The 25132-nt window shown below is 38.4% G+C and overlaps 1 protein-coding gene across 3 annotated transcripts in view; it reads left to right on the forward strand.

Moving 5' to 3' along the window:
• Positions 1 to 25132, forward strand: part of LOC126198486 (conserved oligomeric Golgi complex subunit 1) — a 108472-nt gene that overhangs the window by 19262 nt on the left and 64078 nt on the right. For all 3 annotated transcript variants that reach the window (XM_049934857.1, XM_049934856.1, XM_049934858.1), the window contains exons 3-8: positions 999 to 1144; positions 2100 to 2260; positions 4591 to 4792; positions 10784 to 10934; positions 18054 to 18410; positions 20555 to 20649. In XM_049934857.1, coding sequence (XP_049790814.1) covers positions 999 to 1144; positions 2100 to 2260; positions 4591 to 4792; positions 10784 to 10934; positions 18054 to 18410; positions 20555 to 20649 — 1112 coding nt within the window. The remainder of the gene's footprint in view (positions 1 to 998; positions 1145 to 2099; positions 2261 to 4590; positions 4793 to 10783; positions 10935 to 18053; positions 18411 to 20554; positions 20650 to 25132) is intronic.

The following is a 25132-nucleotide window of genomic DNA, read 5'->3' on the forward strand; positions in this document are numbered from 1 at the left end:
TGAAAGACGCATGGACGTTGCTAAAAGTTGTGTAATTTTGTAGCTCTCCTAAACAATAACTTGCTTGATTTTTCTTGCTCCTCTTCAGAGAGCTTCATTTAGGTTTTAAAATATCTTGTACATACTCAGGTCCTTCACATGTTCCTTTTCTGTTTTCTCTGATGTGTTTAGAAAGGTAGTCCCTTTGTAAATTGAAATTCCTAAAAGTATTCAATTTCTTATGGCACACTAAACATTTTGCTAACCCATCTTTTTGTGGAAAAAAATAAAGATTCCTCACACTGTGGATTGAAATGCAAAGGCATTGTTGGTGTCATGCGATCCTGATGCTATTAGATGGCACCAGTGTCAAAACTAACTCTCCACTATTTCACAGTCGTCTCTTCTCCTGTGTCATTTCGACTACATGATGTGCGCGCATTTCGCTCACTCTCCGCCACACTACAACTGCTCTACTTCTGAGCAATAGTGTGTTGTTGAGCCCTACTCTAATATATGTTCAGATGCATAATTGCTGACAGTGAAGCAGATGGAACAGTTGTTAATCTTAAAAAAGTATGTTCTATAAATCTGTACACTACCTGAGAAAGAAAAAAAGTGAAGGTAAAGAAGTATTGCAGTTAGGTTGATTGCGTTCCACCACTATTTTCTCTCTTGAATCTCCTCACATTCTTTACAAAGCAAGTTTGATTCTGAAAGTTGTAGGTTGCCACCCTTAATTGTTGTAAATTATTTCCATTTTTCTCACAGCTGCTGCAGTTTTAGTAACTGATAAGCTGGGGCCTACAATTTCCTGAATAATTTGTCATCTTATTATTAAAGTTGAAAGATTTTTATCATTTAATGCTACTTGAGATGAACATATACATGCTGCAAAAATGTGGCTTCTGTGCAAAAAAAGTTATTTGCAGCCAGACCAAAGAAAGGACTGCAGATACATTATTTGTTATTAGTGATAATTAAGAATAAATTTGTAATTAGTGTATATTATGTTTCAGGTCTGCTCCTAAGAGTTCATTCTATTCAGTTGCTGTTCAGATAAGAGTATTGATTGTTATTCCCGAACATATATGGATAGCATTTGATGAGGAAAATTACTTACGGGCAGCTCAACTTTTTCTTTTTGCAAGGCACCTGAACACAGGTATAAATAAAAGAAATATCAATATTAGTTGTTGTATCTGAGCTTTTTCTTTTATGTTGAAAATTATTTTCTGTTAAACTTGATATTTACCATTTACAGCTGTCAATTTTTCTATTTACTGCAGTTGCAATTTTGAGAATTCTTCACTTTGTTGCAAAAAACACAACAGCAAATATGCAAAATATAAATACAGCTGTTATTACACTCTTCAAACAAGAACAAGCAGTGGCCTGGTTACAAAGTAAACATATATGGAAACATGTCAAAACCATTAAACTAACAAACTTATGTTCTAATGCTTGTATTGTCCCTCTGGACAGTAATATTATTTTAAGCCCCTTTCATTATTCTGTCTTATAACTTTGTCTTGGTTTTATCACTGATTCATGTTAATGAAGTGCAATCTAGAAAAGAACTACCATTGTAATGTAAGTAGAACAAACATGTAGCACCAATAGCAGTATTTTGCAAGTTCATACTTTCAGTATTTCCTAAACAGCTGGCTGTATTATTGAGAACATCATTCTTGTGTGTGGCCAGTTATGTTTATCCTCATTACAGAAAATTAACACCTGTGAAGAAAGTTGTCTTCAGTGCCTATTGAGGGCTGACTTCAAATGCAGGAAAATTTATACATATATATAGCGTGTGATTGAATGTGTATGTTGTCTAAAACATTCAACATTAGTGAGAAGTTGGCAACAAACTTGAATGATTTCCAAGTTTTCTTACTCAGTAAAACTCAGGCTCTCTTTTGCTGCTACTACCGATGTATGATTCACAGTAAATAATGGCAATACACTCAGGGTGTACAATGATACAGCCACATTTAACGCAAAAAATCTAGGCATATGTCTGACTTCAACTCAGATCAGTTTTATTGACAGAGTATTTATTATCAAAGTTTGTGCAGCACATGCTATATCTTTTTTAAAATAAACTTTCTTGTTTGTAGGTCTTCAGTTACAGTCTGGTGGAGATAGTGGATTGTCAGGCAAGCAGATAGAGTACTTATTCCCAGTGGTAGAGCGGCAATGGAGCACTATAAGTGACTTCCTTCCAACCATATTGAAAAATTGCGAGGAAAAGATACAGAAACAGGATGCTACAAATGATGTATGTATTCATTAAGTAAACATATCTTGTCTTCCATGTTCTTCATGGGGTGTTCACCACCTTTTTCTCCCTATCTTCCCATCCTCTGTTCACCTTCCCTCTTCCCATCATTTTCATTGTTACTATCAATAAACTATAACAAACTTCGCAAGCTGAAAACATGCACTTATTCACACGATGTTGACACCCTCTCTTGAGGCACAGCCAGTACATTTACTGGAAAATGTATTGGCTTTCACAGGTCATGTTTTGTATTATGTTTTTTAAGGTGTTTCACTAACGAATTGAATGCTGTAAATGTTACCTGATGTTATATGGGACTGCCACCATCTCTTTCTCACTACACATATTCTGAAAATTGTACATACCAGAGCATTTGATTAGATCAGGTTGCACATTTTTAAGTTAATTTGCAGTGAGTAAAATGGGCAACAATGATATTCTGTAGAGTTTCTGTGATCTCTTTCAAACTGCAGTTCTTGTAAATGTTTAGCATACTTGTTGCTGGACATGAAATAAGATAACTTGTTTTGAATTCTAGCTGTGTACCCATATAGTACATACAAGAGAATAATATTTACGCTGAAGAAAATTATATAAAACAATTGTTAGATTATGCATAGTGTTTTATTATATGTAATAGTATAGAGTAACATGAGCAAAATTCTTGTTTATTAAGGATATCGTTATTGTATTAGTTGCATCATTTTAAATTACAGGAGTAATATGCATACAGGGGACAGGCAAAATAATGTGAACACCTGTACTTACTTGGGAATGATTTATTAATAAGGGGTTGGACCTCCATTTGCCCGTAATATAGCTGTGATTCTTCTTGGAATACAGGCATGTAATGATTGTATAGTCTCCAGTGGAATGTTATGCCACTCTTTGATCAGAACCTCTTGTAATTGCTGTAGTGACGAGGGTGGCAGAAATCTGCTCTGGAGTCTGCACTCCAATACTGCCCACAAGGGTTTGATAGTGTTCAAGTCTGGGGACTGTGCTGGCCAGAGAAGACGCTGCAGTTCAGTTGCGTACTACTCGTACCATGATTTTACTGTCCTGGCTGTGTGAATGGGTGCATTATCATCCTGAAATATGACATCATTATTGGGGAACAATATCTGAATCATGGGGTGCACCTGATCACCAAAAATGTTCACACACTCATTGGCTGTAACACGGCTGTTGAGAGTTATGATGGGACCAGCGAAATAGCATGATATGGCTGCCCATACCATCACACTTCCACCTCCGTGCTTAACCGTTGGAATCAAGCAATCAGGCTTGTAGGCTCCATTTGGCATTCTCCAAACGTAAACCCGGCCCGATATTGGAAATAATGAAAACATTGACTCGTCGGATCATATGACGTGTTTCCACTGATCAGCCATCCAGGATTTATGCTCCGGACACCATGTTTTATGCTTTTTACATCGATTGTCATCACTAATGGGTTTGGTACAGCAGCTCGTCCATGAATATTTGCTTTATAGAGTTCTCGGCAGACAGTGTCAATAGATACGGAGTCTCAAAGATGGCTACTGATCTCTGCAGTCACTCTAGCCACCGTAGCTTTGTGTTGTTTTGACACAATTAGTGTTAGCATACGACGATCTCTCTCATTTAGTTGTGGCTTGCACCTACACTATTACGTTCACTCGATGATGTCTTTCCATGTTTTGTGTATGCTGTCATAACTGTTGAAACAGTTGTTCTTGAAATATTCAATAAATTTTCTGTCTTGGTTACTGACGCTGCAGCTACAATCTGCCCTCTTTGGAACTCTGTTAGGTCTTTCATTACATGTCAACCTCGGCCTCTGAATGCAAATACAAATTGTGCACTACTTGTAAACAACTTACACTGATGCCGAGTCTGTACTGAACACACACAGTCCAGTAAGATGCGTGCCTTACCTGCATTGTTGACCATCAAGCACAACCATCCCATTACTGCCACTGTTCACATTATTTTGCCTATCCCCTGTATGTCCTGTGGATATTTTAGTACTGTCTATTGGTATTTGTTATAAATGCATAATTTTAATCCAAATGCTGGATGTTTACCATAGTATTACCCAACCACATTCTTCATGCATTCATCATTGTCCACACCAGTTAGGCCTATGGTACAACATTCATACTTCTATGAAGATGTAAATTATTTGTGAATAAATGAAACGTTACAATTAGCCTATAGGATCTACCAGTCAGTGGTACAGTACAATTACACATTTTTTTGGTGTTGAAATGTGTGATGCTGCAAATTTTTTAAACCACTCAGTTGATCAATGTTTTACTTCTAATTATCATTTATCTTTGTAGGAAGTGGCAAAAAGTCTTTGTGCTTTTGCTCTCCTTGAAGGTCTCAGTTCTCAGCAACTTCTCACTAGATTTTTGGAGCTACGCACTCGAGCACTGCAAAGGACTTTCCAGTCAGAATCATATACTAGTGTGAAAGCCTGTGTTCTAGATAGTGTCAAATTGTTGGTACAGACTTTCTCTCTTCTGCAAGCCTGTTTTGTAGGTAAGTGATCTGCACTCCAATTCACACTACAATATTTATCATCCAGTCTATTTAATTTTGTCAGGTTATTACTCAATGAAACCATCTGACCTACTGGTTGTAGTAGATACTCATTTGGTCACATGTTACTTCCTTGTTCCAGTTTGAAGTTGTTACATTATTGTAGTTTATGCTTTGCTGCACAAGTTCTGAGCTGCACATCAAGTGAATTTGGCAGGCAGATGTAAAGAACTCATTCTCAGGCTCCTACACTCACTATTACCTCTCCTAGAAACGAGTGACAGGTGTCATACATTGAAATATAGAATTATAACAGCTGCATCCTATTTGTGTTATGTTCACTGCTGCTGAGCTCTGTGTTCATACTTCAGAGTTACTAACATCATCATTTCTGTAAATTAGAAATAAATTGTTTAGTCATTCTTTTAATAGTTAATTCCAGTGAAAGATAACCTTGATTGCATTTATACATGTGACTGGAATGTGAGGTCTGTTGATCTATACTCATTGTGCAGAGCTTTTCTTCTACAATTTCAGCATGACTGCAATATTCTTATTGTGTAAAACTCTTCTTCTGTAGGCTATTGCACTTAAATCTGTTTGATCAGGAGGTAATCACAGTACTGATTGAAGAGTAATCATTGCCTTGTATGTGGCATTTGATAATCCACATGAACTCCCTCAGTAATGCTTACTATGAAGGCTTAGTGGGTGTGACACTACAAATCACTTCTTTCATCTCTGGCACTGGTTTGTTAATAAGAAAAGTGGCAGTTTGCATTGTGGTTGAGAGTCCACGTGGGAACCGCTGGTTTCCTTGTAATTGGCTGGGTGAATGAGTTCAGAGGTCAAAGGAAGGTAAGGGCATAACATCTCTACCTCCAGTAGGATCATGCCTGTAAAGCACTGTGGTCTGATGACAGCTTTAACCTTCTTTTATAGTAAAGAGCTATTTGCAGTCTTGACATCACTTGAGCAGGAGAGGCACATAGGAAAAGAAATTTTCTCATTAGCTCTAATTCTCTTGGTGCCTTCTGAGCTATTATATTGATTTACCTGGTAGGGAATATTATTAAAATGAAGAATGACTCCCTTTTCGTATTAGAAACACAGGAGAAGCTGAAGTATTCTGCTGGATACCAGAGCATTTAGGGATCCATAGAAACACGCAAGCAGACATAGCAGCCTAGAAGGCTTGTGAAGAACACATGGTAAGGCGGTTTCATGCTGCTCCTGCTAGATGGTTTTTTTGCTGTTGCGCCAGAAAATCATGCACCACTGGAGGGAATAGAGGGTGAAAGTGATAAACGGTAATCTATTGTTGGAAAAACCAGCTGTCTGGCTATATGATCACTCCTTCCAGTCACAGAAATTGTGTTGACCCATGTCCATATAGGGCATTGATATGTGACCTGTTGGTTTGGCTATGGCAATAACCAACTGAACTACTTGTGTGCGAATGTTAGATAAATCAGTCGTTATAGCACACACATATTTTAGCATTCATAGAACTGTAAATAACACATTTGTTTACAAGATGCATGTTGATGAGAAGCGAGTCTTTGAGTTTTGTAAATTGGCAGTGAAAGTCACTGTTCCATCAAAATAGGCTTCACAGACGGCAGTATGAACATCATGTAATCAGTTCTTCTCATAATGGCACAAAAGATTTGTGGACATGACATGGTTGGCACTGATAACTTCTTGTGTCGTAGGAAGCGGTCATCTTCAGACTTTTTGCTTTCAAAATTAACACAAGGAGAGATATGTCTTCAGTAAGGCAAAGAAGTTTTCACTCTTTAATTCCGTGGAGTGTCATTAAACAGACAATTGTTGATACCAAATGAAGAGGGCATCTAGTGGATGGCGCATGAACTAATTGCAGGCAATAATGTATAGCAGATAACTTTCTTTTCTCACTAAATCAACCATCTAGGGAGAAGTGGTACATCACTCAGATACGTTTGCTGGAAAATAAACATGATGTGTTCTTCTGTCTGGTTGTAAGTCATTTCTGGATGTTAGTAGTTGCGTTTGACGTTGAGGCTGCTTTTGAGGCACAAGTGGAAGTGGCATTTCTGGAAATAAGTCTGCCGGTTTTACCTTGACATTTTAGACTGTAGTAGTTTTACTATCTAGTACAATATACAGTTTTCATTCTCCTCTTAGGTCACCCAATCTGGGCCTTTTGTAAGAAGCCTATAGAGATGGTTTGAGATCATCTGTACACAGCATAACATACATGCATGTTTCCAGGCCACAACGCACAACAGGCCCCAATGCACAAAGGTGGGTGCCGTTCCAAGTCTGAAGGCTGCATATAGATGAAAGCGTGCAATGCGGTTCCTCAGGCGACTAATGACATCTGATAGGTCGTGGTCCGGTAGCTGCAAAGATCTCAAATTGATAAATTCATTGGGCAGATGAAGTATTTCACCAATATGAGCTTTACTGACAGTGAGTCAAAGTCTGTTTCGTATAAACAGTGTGAAGGCCAAGTTAAGACCGTAGGTATTGCAATTGTCCAGCGGGTTATGTGACATTAATGCAGCCTTTATAGTATGGTGCCATCGTTCAATAATACCATTGCTCGCTGGGTGATAGCTGGTTGCCTGGTGATGGAGAGTGTCACAGAATTTGCCGAATTGCTTAAATAACTCTGACTTTTACTGTCAGCCAAAGTCCATAGTAATGTGCTGCAGACAATCGAAACAAGAAACCCAATTTGAAAGGAAGGCAAAGGCTAGCATCTCTGCCGATATGTTGCCAACTGGTGTAGCTTCTAACCAACAAGTAAAATGATCAATGCCTGTCAGTAGATAATGTTGACTATTAGAAGGTTGAAGTGGATCTACAGTATTGATGTGCACCTGTATGGAGCACATCTTTGTATTTGGAAATTCTCCAGTGTACGCATGGGCATGATGGGCTGTTTTACTTCACTGGCACTGAAGACATTCATGACTCCACTCATGACAATTGTTCTGGAAACCAGGCCAGACAAAATGTTTCAGCACCAGTTGAGTCAGTGCTCTAACACCAGCATGGCATACGTTGTTGAGGCTGTTGAAATTGTCATCGGAAACTGGGTGGGAGAAGTGGATGAGACCAACCACTAGAAATGTCACAATATAATTTGAAATCAGAACCAGAGAAATCAACAAACTGTAATTGCAGACTGGACAACACATTGTGCAGTTGTTTCTGGAGTTCATAACATTCTATGCCTTTGTGAGCTGAACAAAATCGATAAAATTTGTCACACTGTTAACCTGTGACAGATAGTCAGTGACTATGTTGTTTGTACCAGAAATGTCATGGGTATCATGTCTGAATTGAGTAATAAATTCCAGGTAGTTGTACTGCCTTGTGAATGCATGTTGTTTTGCTGGAAAGCATCGATAAGCAGCTTGTGAAGGGTAAATATCCTGAATTCTCTGGCCTCCAACTATTGTCAAAAGTACCTGGTTGCTTTGTACATAGACAGGAGGTGACAGTCATAAGCACTGCATTTCTACAGATGAGTGGAGAGCTTTCACACGAAGGCAAGCGGTTGCCAAGCTCTGTCAGCTTCCTGATGAAACGTTTCACCAGTATATCTCTGACTGGCATTAACTGTTAATGTGAGTGGTACATTCAGTGCTTCACTGCATTAAAAATTCATCTCATCTGCCCAGTGGATTGGTCCATTAAGTGCCTCATTTAGCGGTTTTTGCAGTGTGGCTGAGTGGAGTCGATGTTGTTGGTAAAAATTCCAGCCATGGGATCTCGATAATAGCTTCTGCTTTCTGTAGTAGCAGCAATGAATCTGCAGGTAAAATTAGATGGCCCAGAAGAGTCATCTACATTTGCTGAAAACACTTAGCAGTTTTCAATACCACACCGTGCTGTTATGGGCGTTTGAAAATCTCCACCAGTTGTTGCTGATGCTGTTCTGCTGTGGCTGGAAAGATGATATCATTCAAGAATGCAAAGCAGAACAACAGTCCCTGCAACACAAAGTAAATGACTCCCTGCCATGACTGAATGGCATTGTGCAAAACAGTTTTCATATAAAGATTTTCAAACAAGCGATGTTGACTGATTATAGCAGTCTTTGGAATGTCTTTGCTCACCACAGAAATTTGCGTAAAAGCCTTTGCACAGTACAGAACACTACAAAGTTGCATCACTCAGAGAATAATTGAGGTCTCTTTAACAGAAGCACTGGTTAACTGTCCAGAATAGTTGCTGCATTCAGGGCACGGCAATAGCCACATGGGCGTCACAAGCCACTCTTTTTGGGTGCAACATAGAAAGGTGAAGATCAAGGATTACAAGACAATCAGGAGCTAAATATCTAGGATGACATGAAACTGGTGGACCGCTGGTAGTTTTGATAAAATGAATGCGGTGCAGAGGATTTCAGGTTCAAAAATGGGATCAGTTACCATAATTTTTTTTCATTTGATACTACTTTCTCTACTGTATTGGTCGTAAAGGAAATTATAACAATTTTATGATTTGAAACCGTATCATAATTCCCATTTTATGAACATTTTGGGCCACTGCACTAGGCTGCATTCTGCATGCAAGATCTTTACATGATGTGAATTATACTGTTTCCTTTCACTTATTGACAGATATGAGTATTCGGATTTTGCCTACTGTGGATGACAGTGAGTTCCAATGAACTCATCAAATGCTCTGTGAAATGGCAAACCCATTCTAGAAATTGAAGTTAAGCTGAGGTTCCACTTGAACAAATATATTATGTGGCAGTTAAAACTAAGGCTGAGGTGGTATCTGCTAAAACAATGAAAAGACACCAGTCCTGACTCCAGTGTACATGTGATTTTAAGCCACAGGAAGCATTCAGATGGTAATTGGTGATTTGTGTAAGACAGCTGTAGCAACAGCTTTCTGAATTGTGCAGAAAATATCAGCCTGCATTGCCTCACTTAAGAAAGAATTAACCAAAATGCCTAAGTTGAAAATGATGTGAGGAAACCCCAGTGTGTTTTTGTTCAAATAATGTGTTTTCCTGGTGTTTCACATGCTATTAACTCTATTTGTATCCCTACTAAACTGCCTGGTGTTGAAAGTGCGGATATATTTAGGAATCATCACAGGAGATTTCCATTAAAAAAACAAGCAGTCACAGGTGCTAAGCTATGATGTTCAATTAGCATAGCTAGATGACCAGGATCTGCCCATGACAGCAACAATTTTGGAAACTCTGGTGTACATTCTGAGTTGGAAACGGAAGAAATTCCAGAAGGTGTACACCTAGCAGACAGTGGCTGCCAGTGTTGCAAGTATCTGATAATCCCAATACACAGCAAAGAAACAGCAGCTGAGCAAACCTATAATTGAGCCCACAAGACAACCAGATCATCAGATGAAAGAATGATTGAAGTGGCAAAAAAAAAAAAAATTTCACTGTTTAAGTTTAGTACTCAGAGTAAAGCTAAATTGTGTGGCAGTTAATATAGCTGCAGCATTTATCTTGCACAATATAGCTGTCAATACATCAGATAATGAGCCTGAAACAGATGACTTTGTGTTTGTTGGGAGAACAGTGTACAAAGAAATTCCAATAAATACACAAAATGAAGCTAACATGGGTCACACCGCAATGAGGAAAGCATTTATTTATTAATTTATTTTTTTCTTGAACGTGGATGCATTCAGGTAGGGCCAGCTATGCCCGTCTTGACAAGGCACTGTGATCTGTATGATCATATTAAACAAGCAACACAGCAAGCACATTGCATTTGCTGTAGACGTATGATTGGCTGGAGACTGACAGCTACAATTGTGACTCATTAGAATGTCAATCCCAAAGTTACGTTAATCTTCTAAATATCTATTTGACACCCAGTGTCTCTCTATTTGGTAAGTAGTGGTCTTATCTCCACAACTTATGTATTTTCCACCCCATTTCTTGTTTTTAACATTGAAGTTGTTTTTACATACATTTTTGAGTATCACAGCACTTTATTCTTTCAGGTACTTTAGAAGATGGTGTTATGCACGAAGGACTTATTTACCAGATCTTGAAATCAATCGTAGGGCAAGATGCTCCTCCATCCATCAGTCTCATTGATTTAAGAGACACCATTGGCTTTAAATTGTTACCGTCAGTCATTTTAGAATTCAGGTAATGACAATATATCATTGCACTATTGTGAGGGTATTATCATTTCATGGTATGACTTGTCACACACAAAAAAGTAAATAGAAAAGTTTAAAGTTTATTTTATTTTCCAACTTCTGGAAATTATTTTTGAAATCTCTAATTTCTAGTTATTACATTAGCATACTACAAGATACAGCATTGGCAAATAACCACCTTCCATGAAATGAATCAGCATCACACTTCACATCAGTGATTGAACAGAATTGAACTAATGGACAACATAAAATATGCTCTGTTAATGTGAGTTGTATAGAATGCAAAGCAAGGTTTTAATTATAAGTGGGGAAGCTTCTCTGAGTGATATAAATGATGCAACAGAGGATTTGATTACATAGTTTACAACTGGTCTCCAGTTACAATTCACAATTATTCTTACAAAAATATGTAAGTTAGCTAGTGTTGATAGTTTGCAGTGGAGCAAACATTGTTCTTGCACATCTGTTATGTGTGTGATGAACTCCAAGTGTGGAGTCCTGAAAGACAAATGATTAATGTCCACACAATCTTGCTTTGCAGTTGCCGGAAACTGTGTATGTGAGTACAGTACTGTGTGTTGCATGAAGACCATGGATATGTAATTCACATTCGTAAACAGTGGCAGTATAACTTCTTTTCTAAGTGTGTGTAATTTGAAGTTTTCCACTACTGTGCCAATGATGTTCATTTGCACCACAACTGAAGCAACTCTTGCCACAAAATATGTCACACTTTCTGAGCCCAATTGCAGCATTCCCATTTAAAGTCACAACACAGTGTAAAATTTGGAGATCTCAAGGAATGGCAGAGCAGAGGACATCTTGCTTGGATCAGAAACTCCTGTTAACAGTGCTGTATGCCTTGTGTGAAGAGCAGGAAAGACATTCCAGGTTCCTGTCTTCTTTTGGATTGAGGTGCCACTGTGTCTTATCCACTATTATGAATTTGGGGGGGGGGGGGGGGGGGCTCGAAATTTTACAAGATGGCCTGCATCTCTCTGTCCACACTTGCAGGTTGAGTCATCTGTGGTATGCTAAATATACACCCTTTTTTTGACATGTCTTATCTGCAGTTAATTTTCTGTGGTATGATGCTTAGACATTGCAAAAAAAGAAAAGGCACCTAACTTTCCTTGTGCCTTACTTTTTAACTCTTCTGTACTTTTACTTCTGTTTTAATCTCACATATAGTACCTTCACCTATTGGACCACAGCAAGTGGGGTGGGAGTAATTGAATGAGTGTCATTTTATAGGTTTCGTCATCACTCTGTGACAGCAATTTTTGACATTTTATCCACATTTGTTTCTTTTAGGTGTTGTCCATATCAGTTCAGGCAGGCTAGGAAAAAATCTTACCTTCATAGTCTCAGATGTTATTGAGTTTAGCATATGTTAAAATGAAGGACTAAGTAAGGAACACACTTTTTTTTGTTCCCCCCCCCCCCCCCCCCCCCCACCAAAAAAAAAAAAGAAATCTGCTCCGAGATACAGCTTTCCATTTAAAATGCTGTATCTCTGGAACAGTTCTAGATATTTTGTTGTTTTTTTTTTATTTGAATGATAATTTCTTTATGATTACAAAGAAATCCTACATCTGTCAAAGTTCTTTTACTATAGGGTTCTGTACTTCCTTTATAATTTATCGATTTTTTTTAATGCTAATTTATAAAACTTGATTTTTTTCTGTTTATTGGTACCATATAGTTCTACATTCCATGAAAAGGAGAACTTCCACTTTTAGGTTGAACAGGTTTCATAAACAATTGATTTTGCCATACATAAAACCTGTTTTATTACCACATTATCTCATAACAGGTTCATAAAAATAAAAACCTAGCATTATTTAACATAATTTTAGTTTTGAAAATGAGTAAGACTCATGTTAAATGGTTCCAAAATATATGTGAAAGGTCCAAAGGTTTCAATTTATACAACTTCTGTGCACTCTGTTTAGTACTGAAATTAGCCAGTCCATGAACTAAAAATGTGTTCCAGTGCTTCAGTGTCTTCCTTTGGTAGAGTGATGCCTTCCTGGTGAACCAATAAGAACTGGAGCACTTACAATCTTCAAAACATTGTGAACAGGAAGTGAGCACGATGGCATTGTTGCTGTCCTTCAGGTGGAAGCCTATATCCAGCAGCTGATCCATGCGGCAGCATAAAGTTCACTACAGTTTTGTTTAACTCATAACTGGTGTCTATATCTGTGCAATCCACCAGTTACCGTCATACACACACACCACAAACATCCCCCTTCTCAGGTTGTGAATCTGAATATTATCCTGCTGTTTCTGAAGTGTTGGCCAAACAAACGAAATTTCTTCTTTCTTGCTCTTTAAAGTGCGTGCAATATGAGTTTGCCCATCACTTTGAGTCCAAAAATGTGTCTTCTGAATTCCTTTCACAGGAGTAGTTTGTTTGTACCATTCTTTTTTTTCTGCACGTGGAATTCTTTGATGGCACATATGTAATTTTTGCATAGTTGTCTGCTATGTCTTCCTGGACAGTAAATTCTTCAGAGTTACCACATAAAGTTCAAAATTCACACATTACACACACACACACAGACAGACATCTCTAGGTGGGTGTGGAACTACCCGCTTAGATCGTAGTGCATAAAATTTTGATCTCCAATATGTGAAGTTGTATAGTTGCTCTTATAAATTGTAAAAGTTTCTTTAATGCTGCAAGTCATGTACCTCTTCTTGTCTTTTTTGTTATCACTCTGGTGAGAACAGTCCCATTTATCTTCCGGATAAAATGACTGCATTATTTGAACTCGAGCTACTTCTACAGGATGATCATAATAGGGATCCGGTCTTTCAAAGACTCCTTTTACAGGCCTCACATTTCTTGATTTGTTTACCATGTACTTTGATACTGATGGAACATGGTTCAAAATTGTTTTCGTTGAAAATGTCTCTGGAATAATAGTTAAAACTTGCACTTTTTCACTGTGGGATGCACAATATTCAACAGCTGAATTGATATTTGTGAAAAATTCCTGGCAAGAGGTAGAAGAGTGCTTTGGTTCATTTTCTTTTGAAGATGGAATTTCTAATTTGAAAAGTGTGGTCAGTTTTGCTGTAGTGTATTTATCCATAGCTTTAGTAACTTCTTTGTGCTTTCTTGATGCGTAGAGTTTATGACTCGACTTCACCGACCACGGTTTCTTGATAAGACTAACACCTACTTCTGTAGTTGACTGATTCAGGATATTTAATTCTTCTTCTATTGATGCAAATTCTGCATCATCTGCACCATGAGAGCCTTCGTCTTGTTCAGATACTGTCATTGTTGTTATTCTGTCAGAAAAAAAAAGAACACAAAAAGTCATCACTGGAAACATCTTAACTTTGAAACAAAGTCTTTAGATGAGAATACTTATTCCCAACCTGAATAAAGTCTGGGTTTTTTTTCACTCTTTTATGGATAAGCAAATAGTCAGCACACTTCACTCTCCTGTGGCCCCAGCCAGAAGACATTTCAGTCATTTTCACAAAACACACTGCAACTGCGTTAGCTTGCAAACTCCTCATGAAAACACAGAAATCACTGAATGCTCTCATATTTCTTAGAAGCCTCTACAGTAAACAAATTAGCACAGAACTACTACAATACAGAAACCTGCAATTAACAACCACAACAAAGAAACTGCCAAGAAACTAAAACAAAGTGTAAGAAATACCTGCAACAATGAAAGTGGAAAGAAATGACTGCAACAAAGAAAGTGATAAGAAATAACTGCAACAAAGACAATAGAAATAAACATTGTAACAAATTAGTAAGAAACAACTTCAGTGAAGACATACGCTACCCTTGAAAGTAAAAGAGAGAGCGGGAGAGAGAGAGAGATTTTTTAAAATAAAACTTAAAAGTGGAAGCTCTCCATTACAGAGAATATGGTACTATATGGTACTAATCAACAGAAAAAATATAACTTTTCCTGGCTTGACATTTTTGGAAAAATAATTTTCTTCCGTAAATTATAAAAATTATTCAAAAGGTGACAGTAAAAGAACTTTGACAGGTATGTCCAAACGGAGGATACTATTGCAATTTACTTACCTTTCAAATGAAAAAAACTCTAACAAAATGTATAGAACTGTTACAGAGATACAGCGTTTTAAAAATTTTTCCAAAATTCGAATCTTCAAATAGGTGTTCGTAGTGTCATCTTTGTTTGTGCAGCACTTGGCATGATTGCGTATCGTCACTCGTGATGAACAATATAAGGGCACAATAATCATTCAGCATGAGACACTGTATTGAAATAAAAATAAACAGTAAGCTTTACAAGCACAGTGTGATGTGCACAGAAAGAAGACAAGAGTACCACTGTTTCACGATGGCTGTGAAACACGTGGTAAGTACGCTTCAACATGCTTCTGCACATCCGTCCTTGCCCCACCGTCGTAACTGCTCTCCACTCTAATAGATTATATTTTTGTACTGAATTATCTTTCCTTGCACTTATACTAAGGTAAAGACAAGCAGATCAGTAGAAGTGGGCATTAATACACACACACTGTGTGTGCCAGTGAGAACAGGGGTTCCTTTTCCCATGGGTGAAGAGAAATGAACTGTGAAAGATTTTAGGGTACCCAGGGGATTGAGAGTACCCTTATTTTACTATCATTAGTATGGGTGCAAGTGGGAGGTATGTAGCCTGATAATATATTTTCTCGCCATCTTCCTTTCTTATCTCATTATGTTTCAAAAGAGGCGCAAGTGTGACTATTTTCATTTTCTCTGTGTTAACCACAAATATGCAAATATGCACTACCACTGACCCTATCACAGATTAATTTTTTATCACATTTGCAATTTTTATATTGGACTACTGTTGTTCCAGAAGTAATTTTGTTCATGATGAAATACCATCACAGCATAATTTCGAGTAAGTGCTTCATGGAGTTCTTTTGACATCAGATTTGTCAGCCTCAAGCTTTCGATGAGCTCCTCCATTGTCATCGTTGGTAGATTATATTTCAGTGTGTCGTTAGGTTCTTAAGTTGGTTGAATTATGTCCTGGAGAAGTCGCGCGGTCACAGAACTTCCATATATTATCAGAGCTCATATCAGTGTGCATGACTGAAGAACATTGGTAGTGATGTTGATTTCATTAGATGGTGGATAAATAAATTGTTTTCTTTGCTTAATATTATTATTATTATTATTATTATTATTATTATTCCCTGAATGAGATTTTTCTCTCTGCAGCGGAATGTCACTGATATGAAACTTACTAGCAGATTAAAACTTTATAATGTATTGAGACTCAAACTTGGGATCTTTGCCTATCCTGGGTAAGTGCTCTGCTGACTGAGATACTCGAGCATGACTCACGACCCATCCTCACAGCTTTACTTCCTCCAGTTCTCATCTCCTACCTTCCAAACTTCACAGAAGCTCCTGCGAAACTTGCAAGACTAGCACTCCTGTAAGAAAGGATATTGTTGAGACATGGCTTAGCCAGAGCCTTGGGATGTTTGCAGAGTGAGATTTTCACTCTGAGGACAGGTCTGGAGTCGTACTTGGGTAGCTCAGTTGGTAGATCACTTGCCCGTAAAAGGCAAAGGGCCTGAGTTCAAGTCTCAATCCAGCACACAGTTTTCATGTGCCAGCAAGTTTCATATCAACGACACTCCGCTGCAGGGTGAAAATCTCGTTCTGAAAACATCCCGCTGTTTGTGGGTAAGTCATTTGTTTGTAGTGCTAGTCTTGCAAATTTCGGCGAAGAGCTTCTGCAAAGTTTGGAAAGTAGAAGATAAGATACCAGCGGAAGTAGATCTGTAAGGACAGGCTGGGAGTCGTGCATGGGTAGCTCAGTCAGTAGAGTACTTGCCCATGGGAGACAAAGCTCCCGAGCACGAGTTTCAGTCTGGCACAGTTTTAATCTGTCCGGAAGTTTCATTATTATTCCCATATTCCTTATCTGTGGCTCAGCATTTAAGTGTCAGACTGTGGATCCAGAGATCACAAGTCAAATCTCCAGTCACTCCCAGAATTTTAAACTGTCACTTATAATTTATTTCACCTCAAGCAATTTTTGGTAATGCAAAAAACTCTGTGGTGCACTTTGCTTTGTGAGTCATGTTAAAATGTGGATCCCCTTACACATGAATGGAAAGTCTGTTCAAAGATTGGTGGAAGGTAAGGTCATAACACCTCCAGTAGGACCATGTGTAGTAAAGCACCGTGGTGTTCAAAGTAACATAAAGGTTGATGACAGCTTTACTGTACCTTGTAATTTATCTCCTGTTAAAGCAAGAATACTTTATCAATGCGTGTGATAAACAAATGAACAATTTCCTCGCTATGTGAATTGCTGTCACATGAAAGAATAACAGCCAATAATGGTTTAGTGTTAGTAACTGCCACCTAAATGCCATCAGAATTTGCTGTCTCATAGCTGTAGAGTGAACAATTAGTGGGCCAGTAAAGTCATTAATAACAAGTGAAACTAGTTTTGGGTGCAGTACAGGGCAACAATGCTATTGGGAACTAAATTTAGTTCAGAATTTGCCCTTTTCTGTATGATCTACGTAGTCCTCAACAGAGAACACTAACTGCAACTGCAGTTATGACTTTTTATGCAGAGCAAAAGCTTCATTTGCATAAGTCACATTCATTAATAGTGGAATAGCATGTCAGAATAAAAGGCAAAATACTGGAAAAGCTAATTTCACTAATTAGTATCAAAAAATCAAGGCACTTTTGGGAAAGTACTAAAGTTGCAAATTTTATATCTGTGTGTATGTTTTTCATATGTTATGTAGGTCAGTTACAACATACCAAATTGTATTAGCTACTGTGTTCCTTCTCTGGATTAAGCAGCCCACTTTCCCACCCAAAGTTGTGTGTGTGTGTGCATAAAGGGAAATTACTGTGAAGTTAGTAATGTATCTGTGGTAGTATGCATGGCATTGTGCCACACATCAGTCCGCTATAGGTGAGTGATTTTGTAGCGTCAGTTTTGTTTGTTTCCAACCTGTAATTTCCGTTACCATAATAGTATTTCTTTTTTATGTTAGATGACGTGTTGCTATTTAGTTGCTTGATGACCTTTGAACTAGGATGTAATTGAATTATTACTTGTAGGCCATCATCACCTCAGCAGGTGGATCCTCTTCTGCCAGGATTAATCAAAGAGTCATTATCTTCATGGGTGGATGCTACACGAGAGTATGTGTCTCAAGAAGTAACGATGCTGCTAAAACTGGTGCGCACTTTGAGAGGTCTAGCTGCTGTCAGGGCAGGGCATGCAGCCATTTCTCAGGACCATGCTGCTATTTGCCGATCACTACTCGTTCCACAGGGTGCAGATCTTTGGGGAACATTCTTTCGACCTTCATTGTCATCCTGTGCACACAGTCTTGTTGACCAACAGTGGTGCAGTGCACTGCAGAAAGTCAAGAGTGCAGTTGGAGCAGCAGTCAAGGACATCACATATATCAGGTAGAGCCTGTTTTAACAATTATAATTTTCATCAAATGTTATATGGTGGAGTCAAGTTTTAATTGCACATCAACCTGCTAGAGATTTGTGGGGAGAAATAAAAGTGAAGGGAAGAAATACTGGAATTTGCCAAATCTAACAATTGCCAATCAATTGTGTAAAAATATTTTATGCTTTGAATCTCATTTTTCATCTGCTGTCAATTAAGACTGCTGTTACAAAGAATGTATTTTAATGCCACTACAGAATGTTGCACTATCCTGGCACCATGATCTGACTTGGCTGTTTTTGCTGTCATGATGGTTTTGAATTCTAGTGAAGTTTTAATAGTTCACTTGTAGTGCCATTACTATAGTGTCAAATAGTGGAAAGAGTAGAGAGAGCTGCTCAGTATGTACCGTATTGGCTAAAATATAAGCAGTGCTTGAAAATGGCACCTCCTCAATTTTGAGGAGGAAAGATCAAAAGGAAGCTGATGGGAAAAAATTATGTCACATTACCCATTTACAAAAGCTGTTCACAATTTGGTCACTCTGAATCATATTCTTTATGTTTTGATGTTGATAAGTTATGGAGAAATACCAGCCTTCTAATCTCAGTCTTTAGTGATGTCACTGTTTACTTCCCTACTAGCATGTTGTTTTCATCATAAAAAAAAACAAAATAAGAACAGCTTTTACTTGGCTGCAGCGAGGACAATAATTGTGTAACTTCTACATTTACAACAGTTAACATTTACAAAGGATATTCGAAATTTGCACTGTTAGCTCGAATGCAACTGTTGCATTGCTCAATCAGCCCTTCATGCCAAAGCCCAGCCACTGCACATGCAATGTGGCACATCATCTGGTGACATTACACATTCAACCTTTCTCATCCATTTTTGGGGTGTTTCCAGACATTTGTGACCCCGTGTGTCTTATATTAAATTACTTGTCTCAGCACCATCAATGTCATTTTGGGGATTTTTAAACATTAATAAGGATCACCCTGTGTATTGCAATACAGTGTGCATGATGTGAATTAGGCATGAAGCTTAAATTATTATTCAAAAGGCACAAAATACTGATTCAAAAATTGTAAATACAGTTTTATCGCACAAATGTCTATATGCAGTAAAATCAGCAAGAATTTTTAAAAAATATTGTAATAACTGTAACTAATGTACATCTTCCTCAACATATTACTAGCTACTTGTTGGACATATTCCATATTTTCAGTTATTTAGCTAAAATTATTTATGTGATATCAGTACATCACTATTATTCAGTTTAGCAAAAGTTGTCTCATGAAGAAAGTCTAAGTTTGTGGTATCCATCAGCAGCAGCTATCCTGGAAAGAAACAACTATGACTAATCTTTCAGTTAAGAAAGCAGAGTGTAAATGTTTAACAGTCTTGTTGTATAATGGTGCCCAGCAAAGACCAATATATCATCAAACATTTGCCTGTGTTATTGGCATTTTTGAAAATTTGTTATGAGGCATATGAATTTCTTCCTGAAGCAGTTGAACCATAAATTCAAACTAGTCTTTTTTGTCTCTTTCTGTGATAGGTCATGAATCATGCTCATTTTGCACTTTAAACAGAGTACCTTGTAGCTGTTTGCTTTGTGACTATGATTATAACAAATTTGCAATATTATGAAAAGGCTATATTACTACTCCCCATATAGCAGAGATGCTGAGTCACAGATATGCACAACAAAAATGCTGTCAACCAAGTAAGCTTTCAGCCAAAAAGGCCTTCATCGGAATTAGACTACATGCGCATGTGCCCCCCCCCTCTCCCCCCCCCCCCTCCACACACACACACACACACACACACACACACACCCTCATGCAAACACAGGTGTGTGAGTTGCATCATTTGTGTGTGTGTGTGTGTGTTTTGTCAAGTTCTGATTAAGGCCTTTTCAGCCAAAATCCCACTTGTGCCGAAGTCTTTTTGATGTGCTATCTGCACAGGATCTCCATTATATTATGAGTAGTAATGTATCCTTTTCATAATATTGCATTATTCAATCCTGGATTTTCCTTGTTTGATTATAACAGATTTGTTGTGTATAGAATCATTTCCCTGAGCAGCACAACTATTGCCTGTTTGCAACAGTTTACTGCAAGTGTATTCAATTTATTTTTCAAAGGCTGCATGAACCTGAACAAGATTTACGCTGGTTTGTGTGGAAGGAATGGGAAACTGATCTTCCGCAAGCTGATCAGGAAGCACCAGATGGAAAAGGTCAGTCATTCATGTGCTAATTAAATTAGATACACTTTTCATTTCTTGGTGAGGAGGTGTTCAAGGATACACAACATTTCATAAACACACACTGTTGAGCCAAAACATTGTGAGAACTGCTCAATCTGAGATTGAATGCTGCCTGACAGTTTTGTGGGCATGTGACACGATAAGGTAAGAATGTCAGTGGAGAAAAGATGAATTGGGAATCATTCTAGAGAGCATACTGGCCACAAATGGAGAAATTCATAGATGTGAAGAACTTTGACAAAAGACAGATTGTTATTAGCTGCCACTTCTTTGAGAACAAGCATCTTGGAAACAGTGAAGCTGATCATCTGTTCACATGGTGGTTGAAGAATAGTGAAACCGCAAGTGAGTGACAAGGTGTTGGATATCCACACATCATCAGAAAAACATGTACATGGGAGGCTCACTCACGCTGTAAGTGGGACAGGCAGATCTAGCAGCAGGGTATAGTGCTGGTGCAGGCACCAGTGTTTCGGAGCATGCCATTTAGCATATGTGACGATGTTCCCTGCTTTGTTTCTTCATTTGTTGTCCTCGGTGTTGACATACTGGCTGAAAAAATTGGGGAGGAAGTATAGTACCGTCTACTGTAAATGATGTAGCCAACTCGTGCACATTTGCGTTACACAGTTGTTTGCTTTCACAACCCCCACCCCCCCCCACCCCCCCACCCCCCCCACCCCATATACCCATTTATGTGGCCAGTGCACTATTGTTTAACTTTCGATAAGCCTCATTAATAGGTTGCAGGTGAACATCCACATACTGCTACAGTAGTTTACTGTTGAACATCTATGAGTAGCAAAAACCCATGTTCATATTCGACCACCAAATCATCCTGATCTGAACCTGATGGAGTGCATCTAGGATGCTATCAAGTGACAGCTCTGCATCCACGAACTGCTGGCCTTTAATTTAATGGAACTGCGGAAACTATGAATTGACAATTTGTGCTTTGTACATCCAGAAACCTAGCGAAGATTTGTGGAATCCATGCTACACACACACACACACACACACACACACACACACACACACACACACACAAAATCACTGTATATGCATTCCAAAGGTGGACCAACAAACTATTAAACAGGTGGGCATATTGTTTTGGCTCATCAGTCTTTTTACAAAAAGAAAGAGAGAGAGAGAGAGAGAGAGAGAGAGAGAGAGAGAGAGAGAGAGAGAGATGCTAATGTTTCCTCCACAGATGCTAAGATAAACATATTTTCATTTAAGCGGTGAAATGTGTGATAGGCATGTAAATGTATATGCCAAAGTTCATTAAATAATTCTTTGAGTATTGTAGCCACACACCGTCAAACACAAAGCATTTGTCTGACAAACTGAAGGGGGGTGAGGAGAGATGGTAAACAGTAGTAAAATAAGATAAACACAATGTACAGCATTCTTCATTCATGTCAGGAGCACTGTGTTCACCACTCCAGTTCATGTCTTTGAGGAGTGAGACAACTCTGATTCATTAAGTTAAATAAGTAGTTTATTAATTTCACTCCTCATATGTAAAGCCACATTTGAATGTAGCCACCCATTTGTTAACTGTTGAAAATGGAATAGCATGCTACTTAAAACTTTCACTAACTTTGGGTGAATAACTATTGGTTATAAGTTACAAACTACATAAAACAAAGTGTGGTACTCTAGTTTATAAACCACATTAAAAAATCTATTCTGCAAATAAAATTAATGTTTGACTTGCATTATTGGGCAACATGTATCAACATAACAAAAACAAAATTGCGTTAATATCAACTCCCATTTCTTTGCTAGGCAGAAAGTTTTTCCCTGTCTCACAGTTCTTATGTACAGATATTAAATGTAATTTTACATGCATGGGCAATGCCAAAGTTGTAGTACATGCACTGATCGGCCAAAAAATTATGACCACTGTTCACTGCGACATTGGATGCCACCTGGTGGCGCTGTGGGCATGTGGTGCAGTAACGGAAGTATGTAAGCAGAGCAGACATGGATGGGGGATCACCCTAGCAAAGATATGGGCTGCAAATGGGGAATCCATTGAGATATAGTTGCTTTGGGAAAGAGGAAATCATTATTATGCAGAGCATGTCAACAAGTATCTCAAAAATGGCGAAGCTGGTCCAATATTCACGTGCTACTGTCGTCAGCATTTATGGAAAGAGGTAGGAGGACAGTGAAACTTCCACTAGGTGCTAAATGGTTTTATGTACTCGACTCTTCACAGAACGTGAGATTTGGAGGATTGTCTGCTCTATAAAGTAGGGTAGATGGTTATCTGTGGCATCTCTGTCAGAAGAGCACAGTGCTGGTACACACAGAAATGTTCTGGAGTGCACCGTTCATCATTCGTTCTTGAATGTGGAGCTCCGTAGCTGACCACCCCTGCGTGTCGCATGGTGAACCAACGACATCAGCAATTAAGATTGCAGTGGACATGGGACCATCAAGATTCAACCGTCGATCATTGGAAACATGTCGACTCTTCGGGTGAATCACATGTTTGCTACGCTAGGTTGCCAATCGTCTCCACAAATGCTGTTATCAAGGTGAACAGTGGCTCGAAATGTGCAGCATGCTGCGGACAGAGGCTGGTGGGAGTAGTGTTATGCTGTGGGAGACATTCTCCTGGGCTTGCATGGGACCTGTGTGCACTGGCATGGGATCTGTGGTAGTAATCATAGACACCCTTCATGCTTGATGTCATCCCCAACGGTGATGTCATCTTTATGATTGCCCGTATCTCAGAGCCAGAACCTTGCTACAGTGGTTTGAGCCAGAACCATGCCACAGTGGTTTTAGGAGCATTATAGTGAACTCATGTTGATGACTCAGTGACCAAATTCACCTGATGTAAATCCTGTGGAACCCATCTGGGTTACTATTGGGTGCCATCACCACCACATATGTGGGTACGGGAATTACATGACCTGTGTGTAGACATATAATGCCACGTACCTCCACAAACCTACCAAGAAACTGTTGGATCCCTGATATGCAGAGTCAGTGATATATATTGTTCCAAAGAAGGACAAACAAGCTATTAAGCAGATGGTCATAATGTTTTGACTCATCAGTGTATGTAGTGTTTATTGCACACTGGAAATATTTGTGTAGTATGTCACAATATTTCAGTTCGTAGTATGATATATCAAACTAAAGGACAGTAGTTGTTTGTATTATATTCATCACTATGTTTACAGCTAAGACAACATTAATTCTTAAATTGCTGGTTGTGCCAATTCCAAGATTTAGGTGCATTTATGGAGGAAGATTCAAAAGTAACTGTACATACTTCCTGCATGTAATGTATGGATCAAAATGAGGTAAAATGTTAAATAAGTGTTTGTCTGAAACTGCTTTATTTTTTAGTTATGATGCTTAGTGTCATATGTTACATCATGGGCTGTACAGGCTTTTGGCATGTTGTGTTCGCCTGCATATCGACTAATGTTACTTTGTCAACAGTGGGAGGCAATAGAGTATCTCAAAGTTGACTATCCTGATAAGTGGACAGGGTTGTATAGGACCAGTTGCTTGGGTCGCCAGGTCTCTGTATATCAGTCCCTGAAGCTCTACCTTTGGACCCTTCTCAAGGAGCTTGTGTATGATGTTTCTAGCACAACTACAGCAGCAAATTTAAAATAGCTTTTCAAGTGTGCAAAACAGAGCCTGTAACATTCCAAAGTCGAGCCCGTCACTGTCTTAGCCTACAAGGCATCATTTTGAACATGTCTTAAGGTAAACATATAGTACACAGTTGAGTTGAATTTTGAGTGCCTTTTTGTTGTTGCTTTCTGAAAGAATTAATTTTGCGTTGTTTCTGTTGCACATGTGATCCCTACTATGTCGCATAACTCTGAAATAAAGCAATTTTGGACAAAACTTTATTTGACATTTTATTCTTATTTTGATGCATGCATTAGACCCATGAAGTGTGTACAGCTACTTTTGAATCATCCTGTAGTTAAGTTGCCTGTTCTGCTTATTTTTTCACCCAACCAATATTTTCAGTTAGTTTGTAGCTGTCAATATGGATGTTCTGCTAAGAAGTCCAAATACATTATGTACCTGGTATTGGGGTTATGAACAATGGTAATCTGACTAATTATTTCTGTATCTTCCTTCACCAATCTAACTTTTCGAAATATACATGGTGATCCATTGATCGTGGCCAGGCCAAATATCTCACAAAATAAGCGTCAAACGGAGAAACTACAAAGAACGAAACTTGTCTAGCTTGAAGGGGGAAACCAGATGGCACTATGGTTGGCCCGCTAGATGGCGCTCCCATAGGACAAACAGATATCAACTGCGTTCTTTTAAATGGGAACCCCCATTTTTTATTACATATTCGTGTAGTATATAAAGAAATATGAATGTTTTAGTTGGACCACTTTTTTCGCTTTGTGATAGATGGTGCTGTAATAGTCACAAACATATGGTTCACAAT

Source organism: Schistocerca nitens, chromosome 8, assembly GCF_023898315.1.
Source record: "Schistocerca nitens isolate TAMUIC-IGC-003100 chromosome 8, iqSchNite1.1, whole genome shotgun sequence".
NCBI lineage: Eukaryota > Metazoa > Arthropoda > Insecta > Orthoptera > Acrididae > Schistocerca > Schistocerca nitens.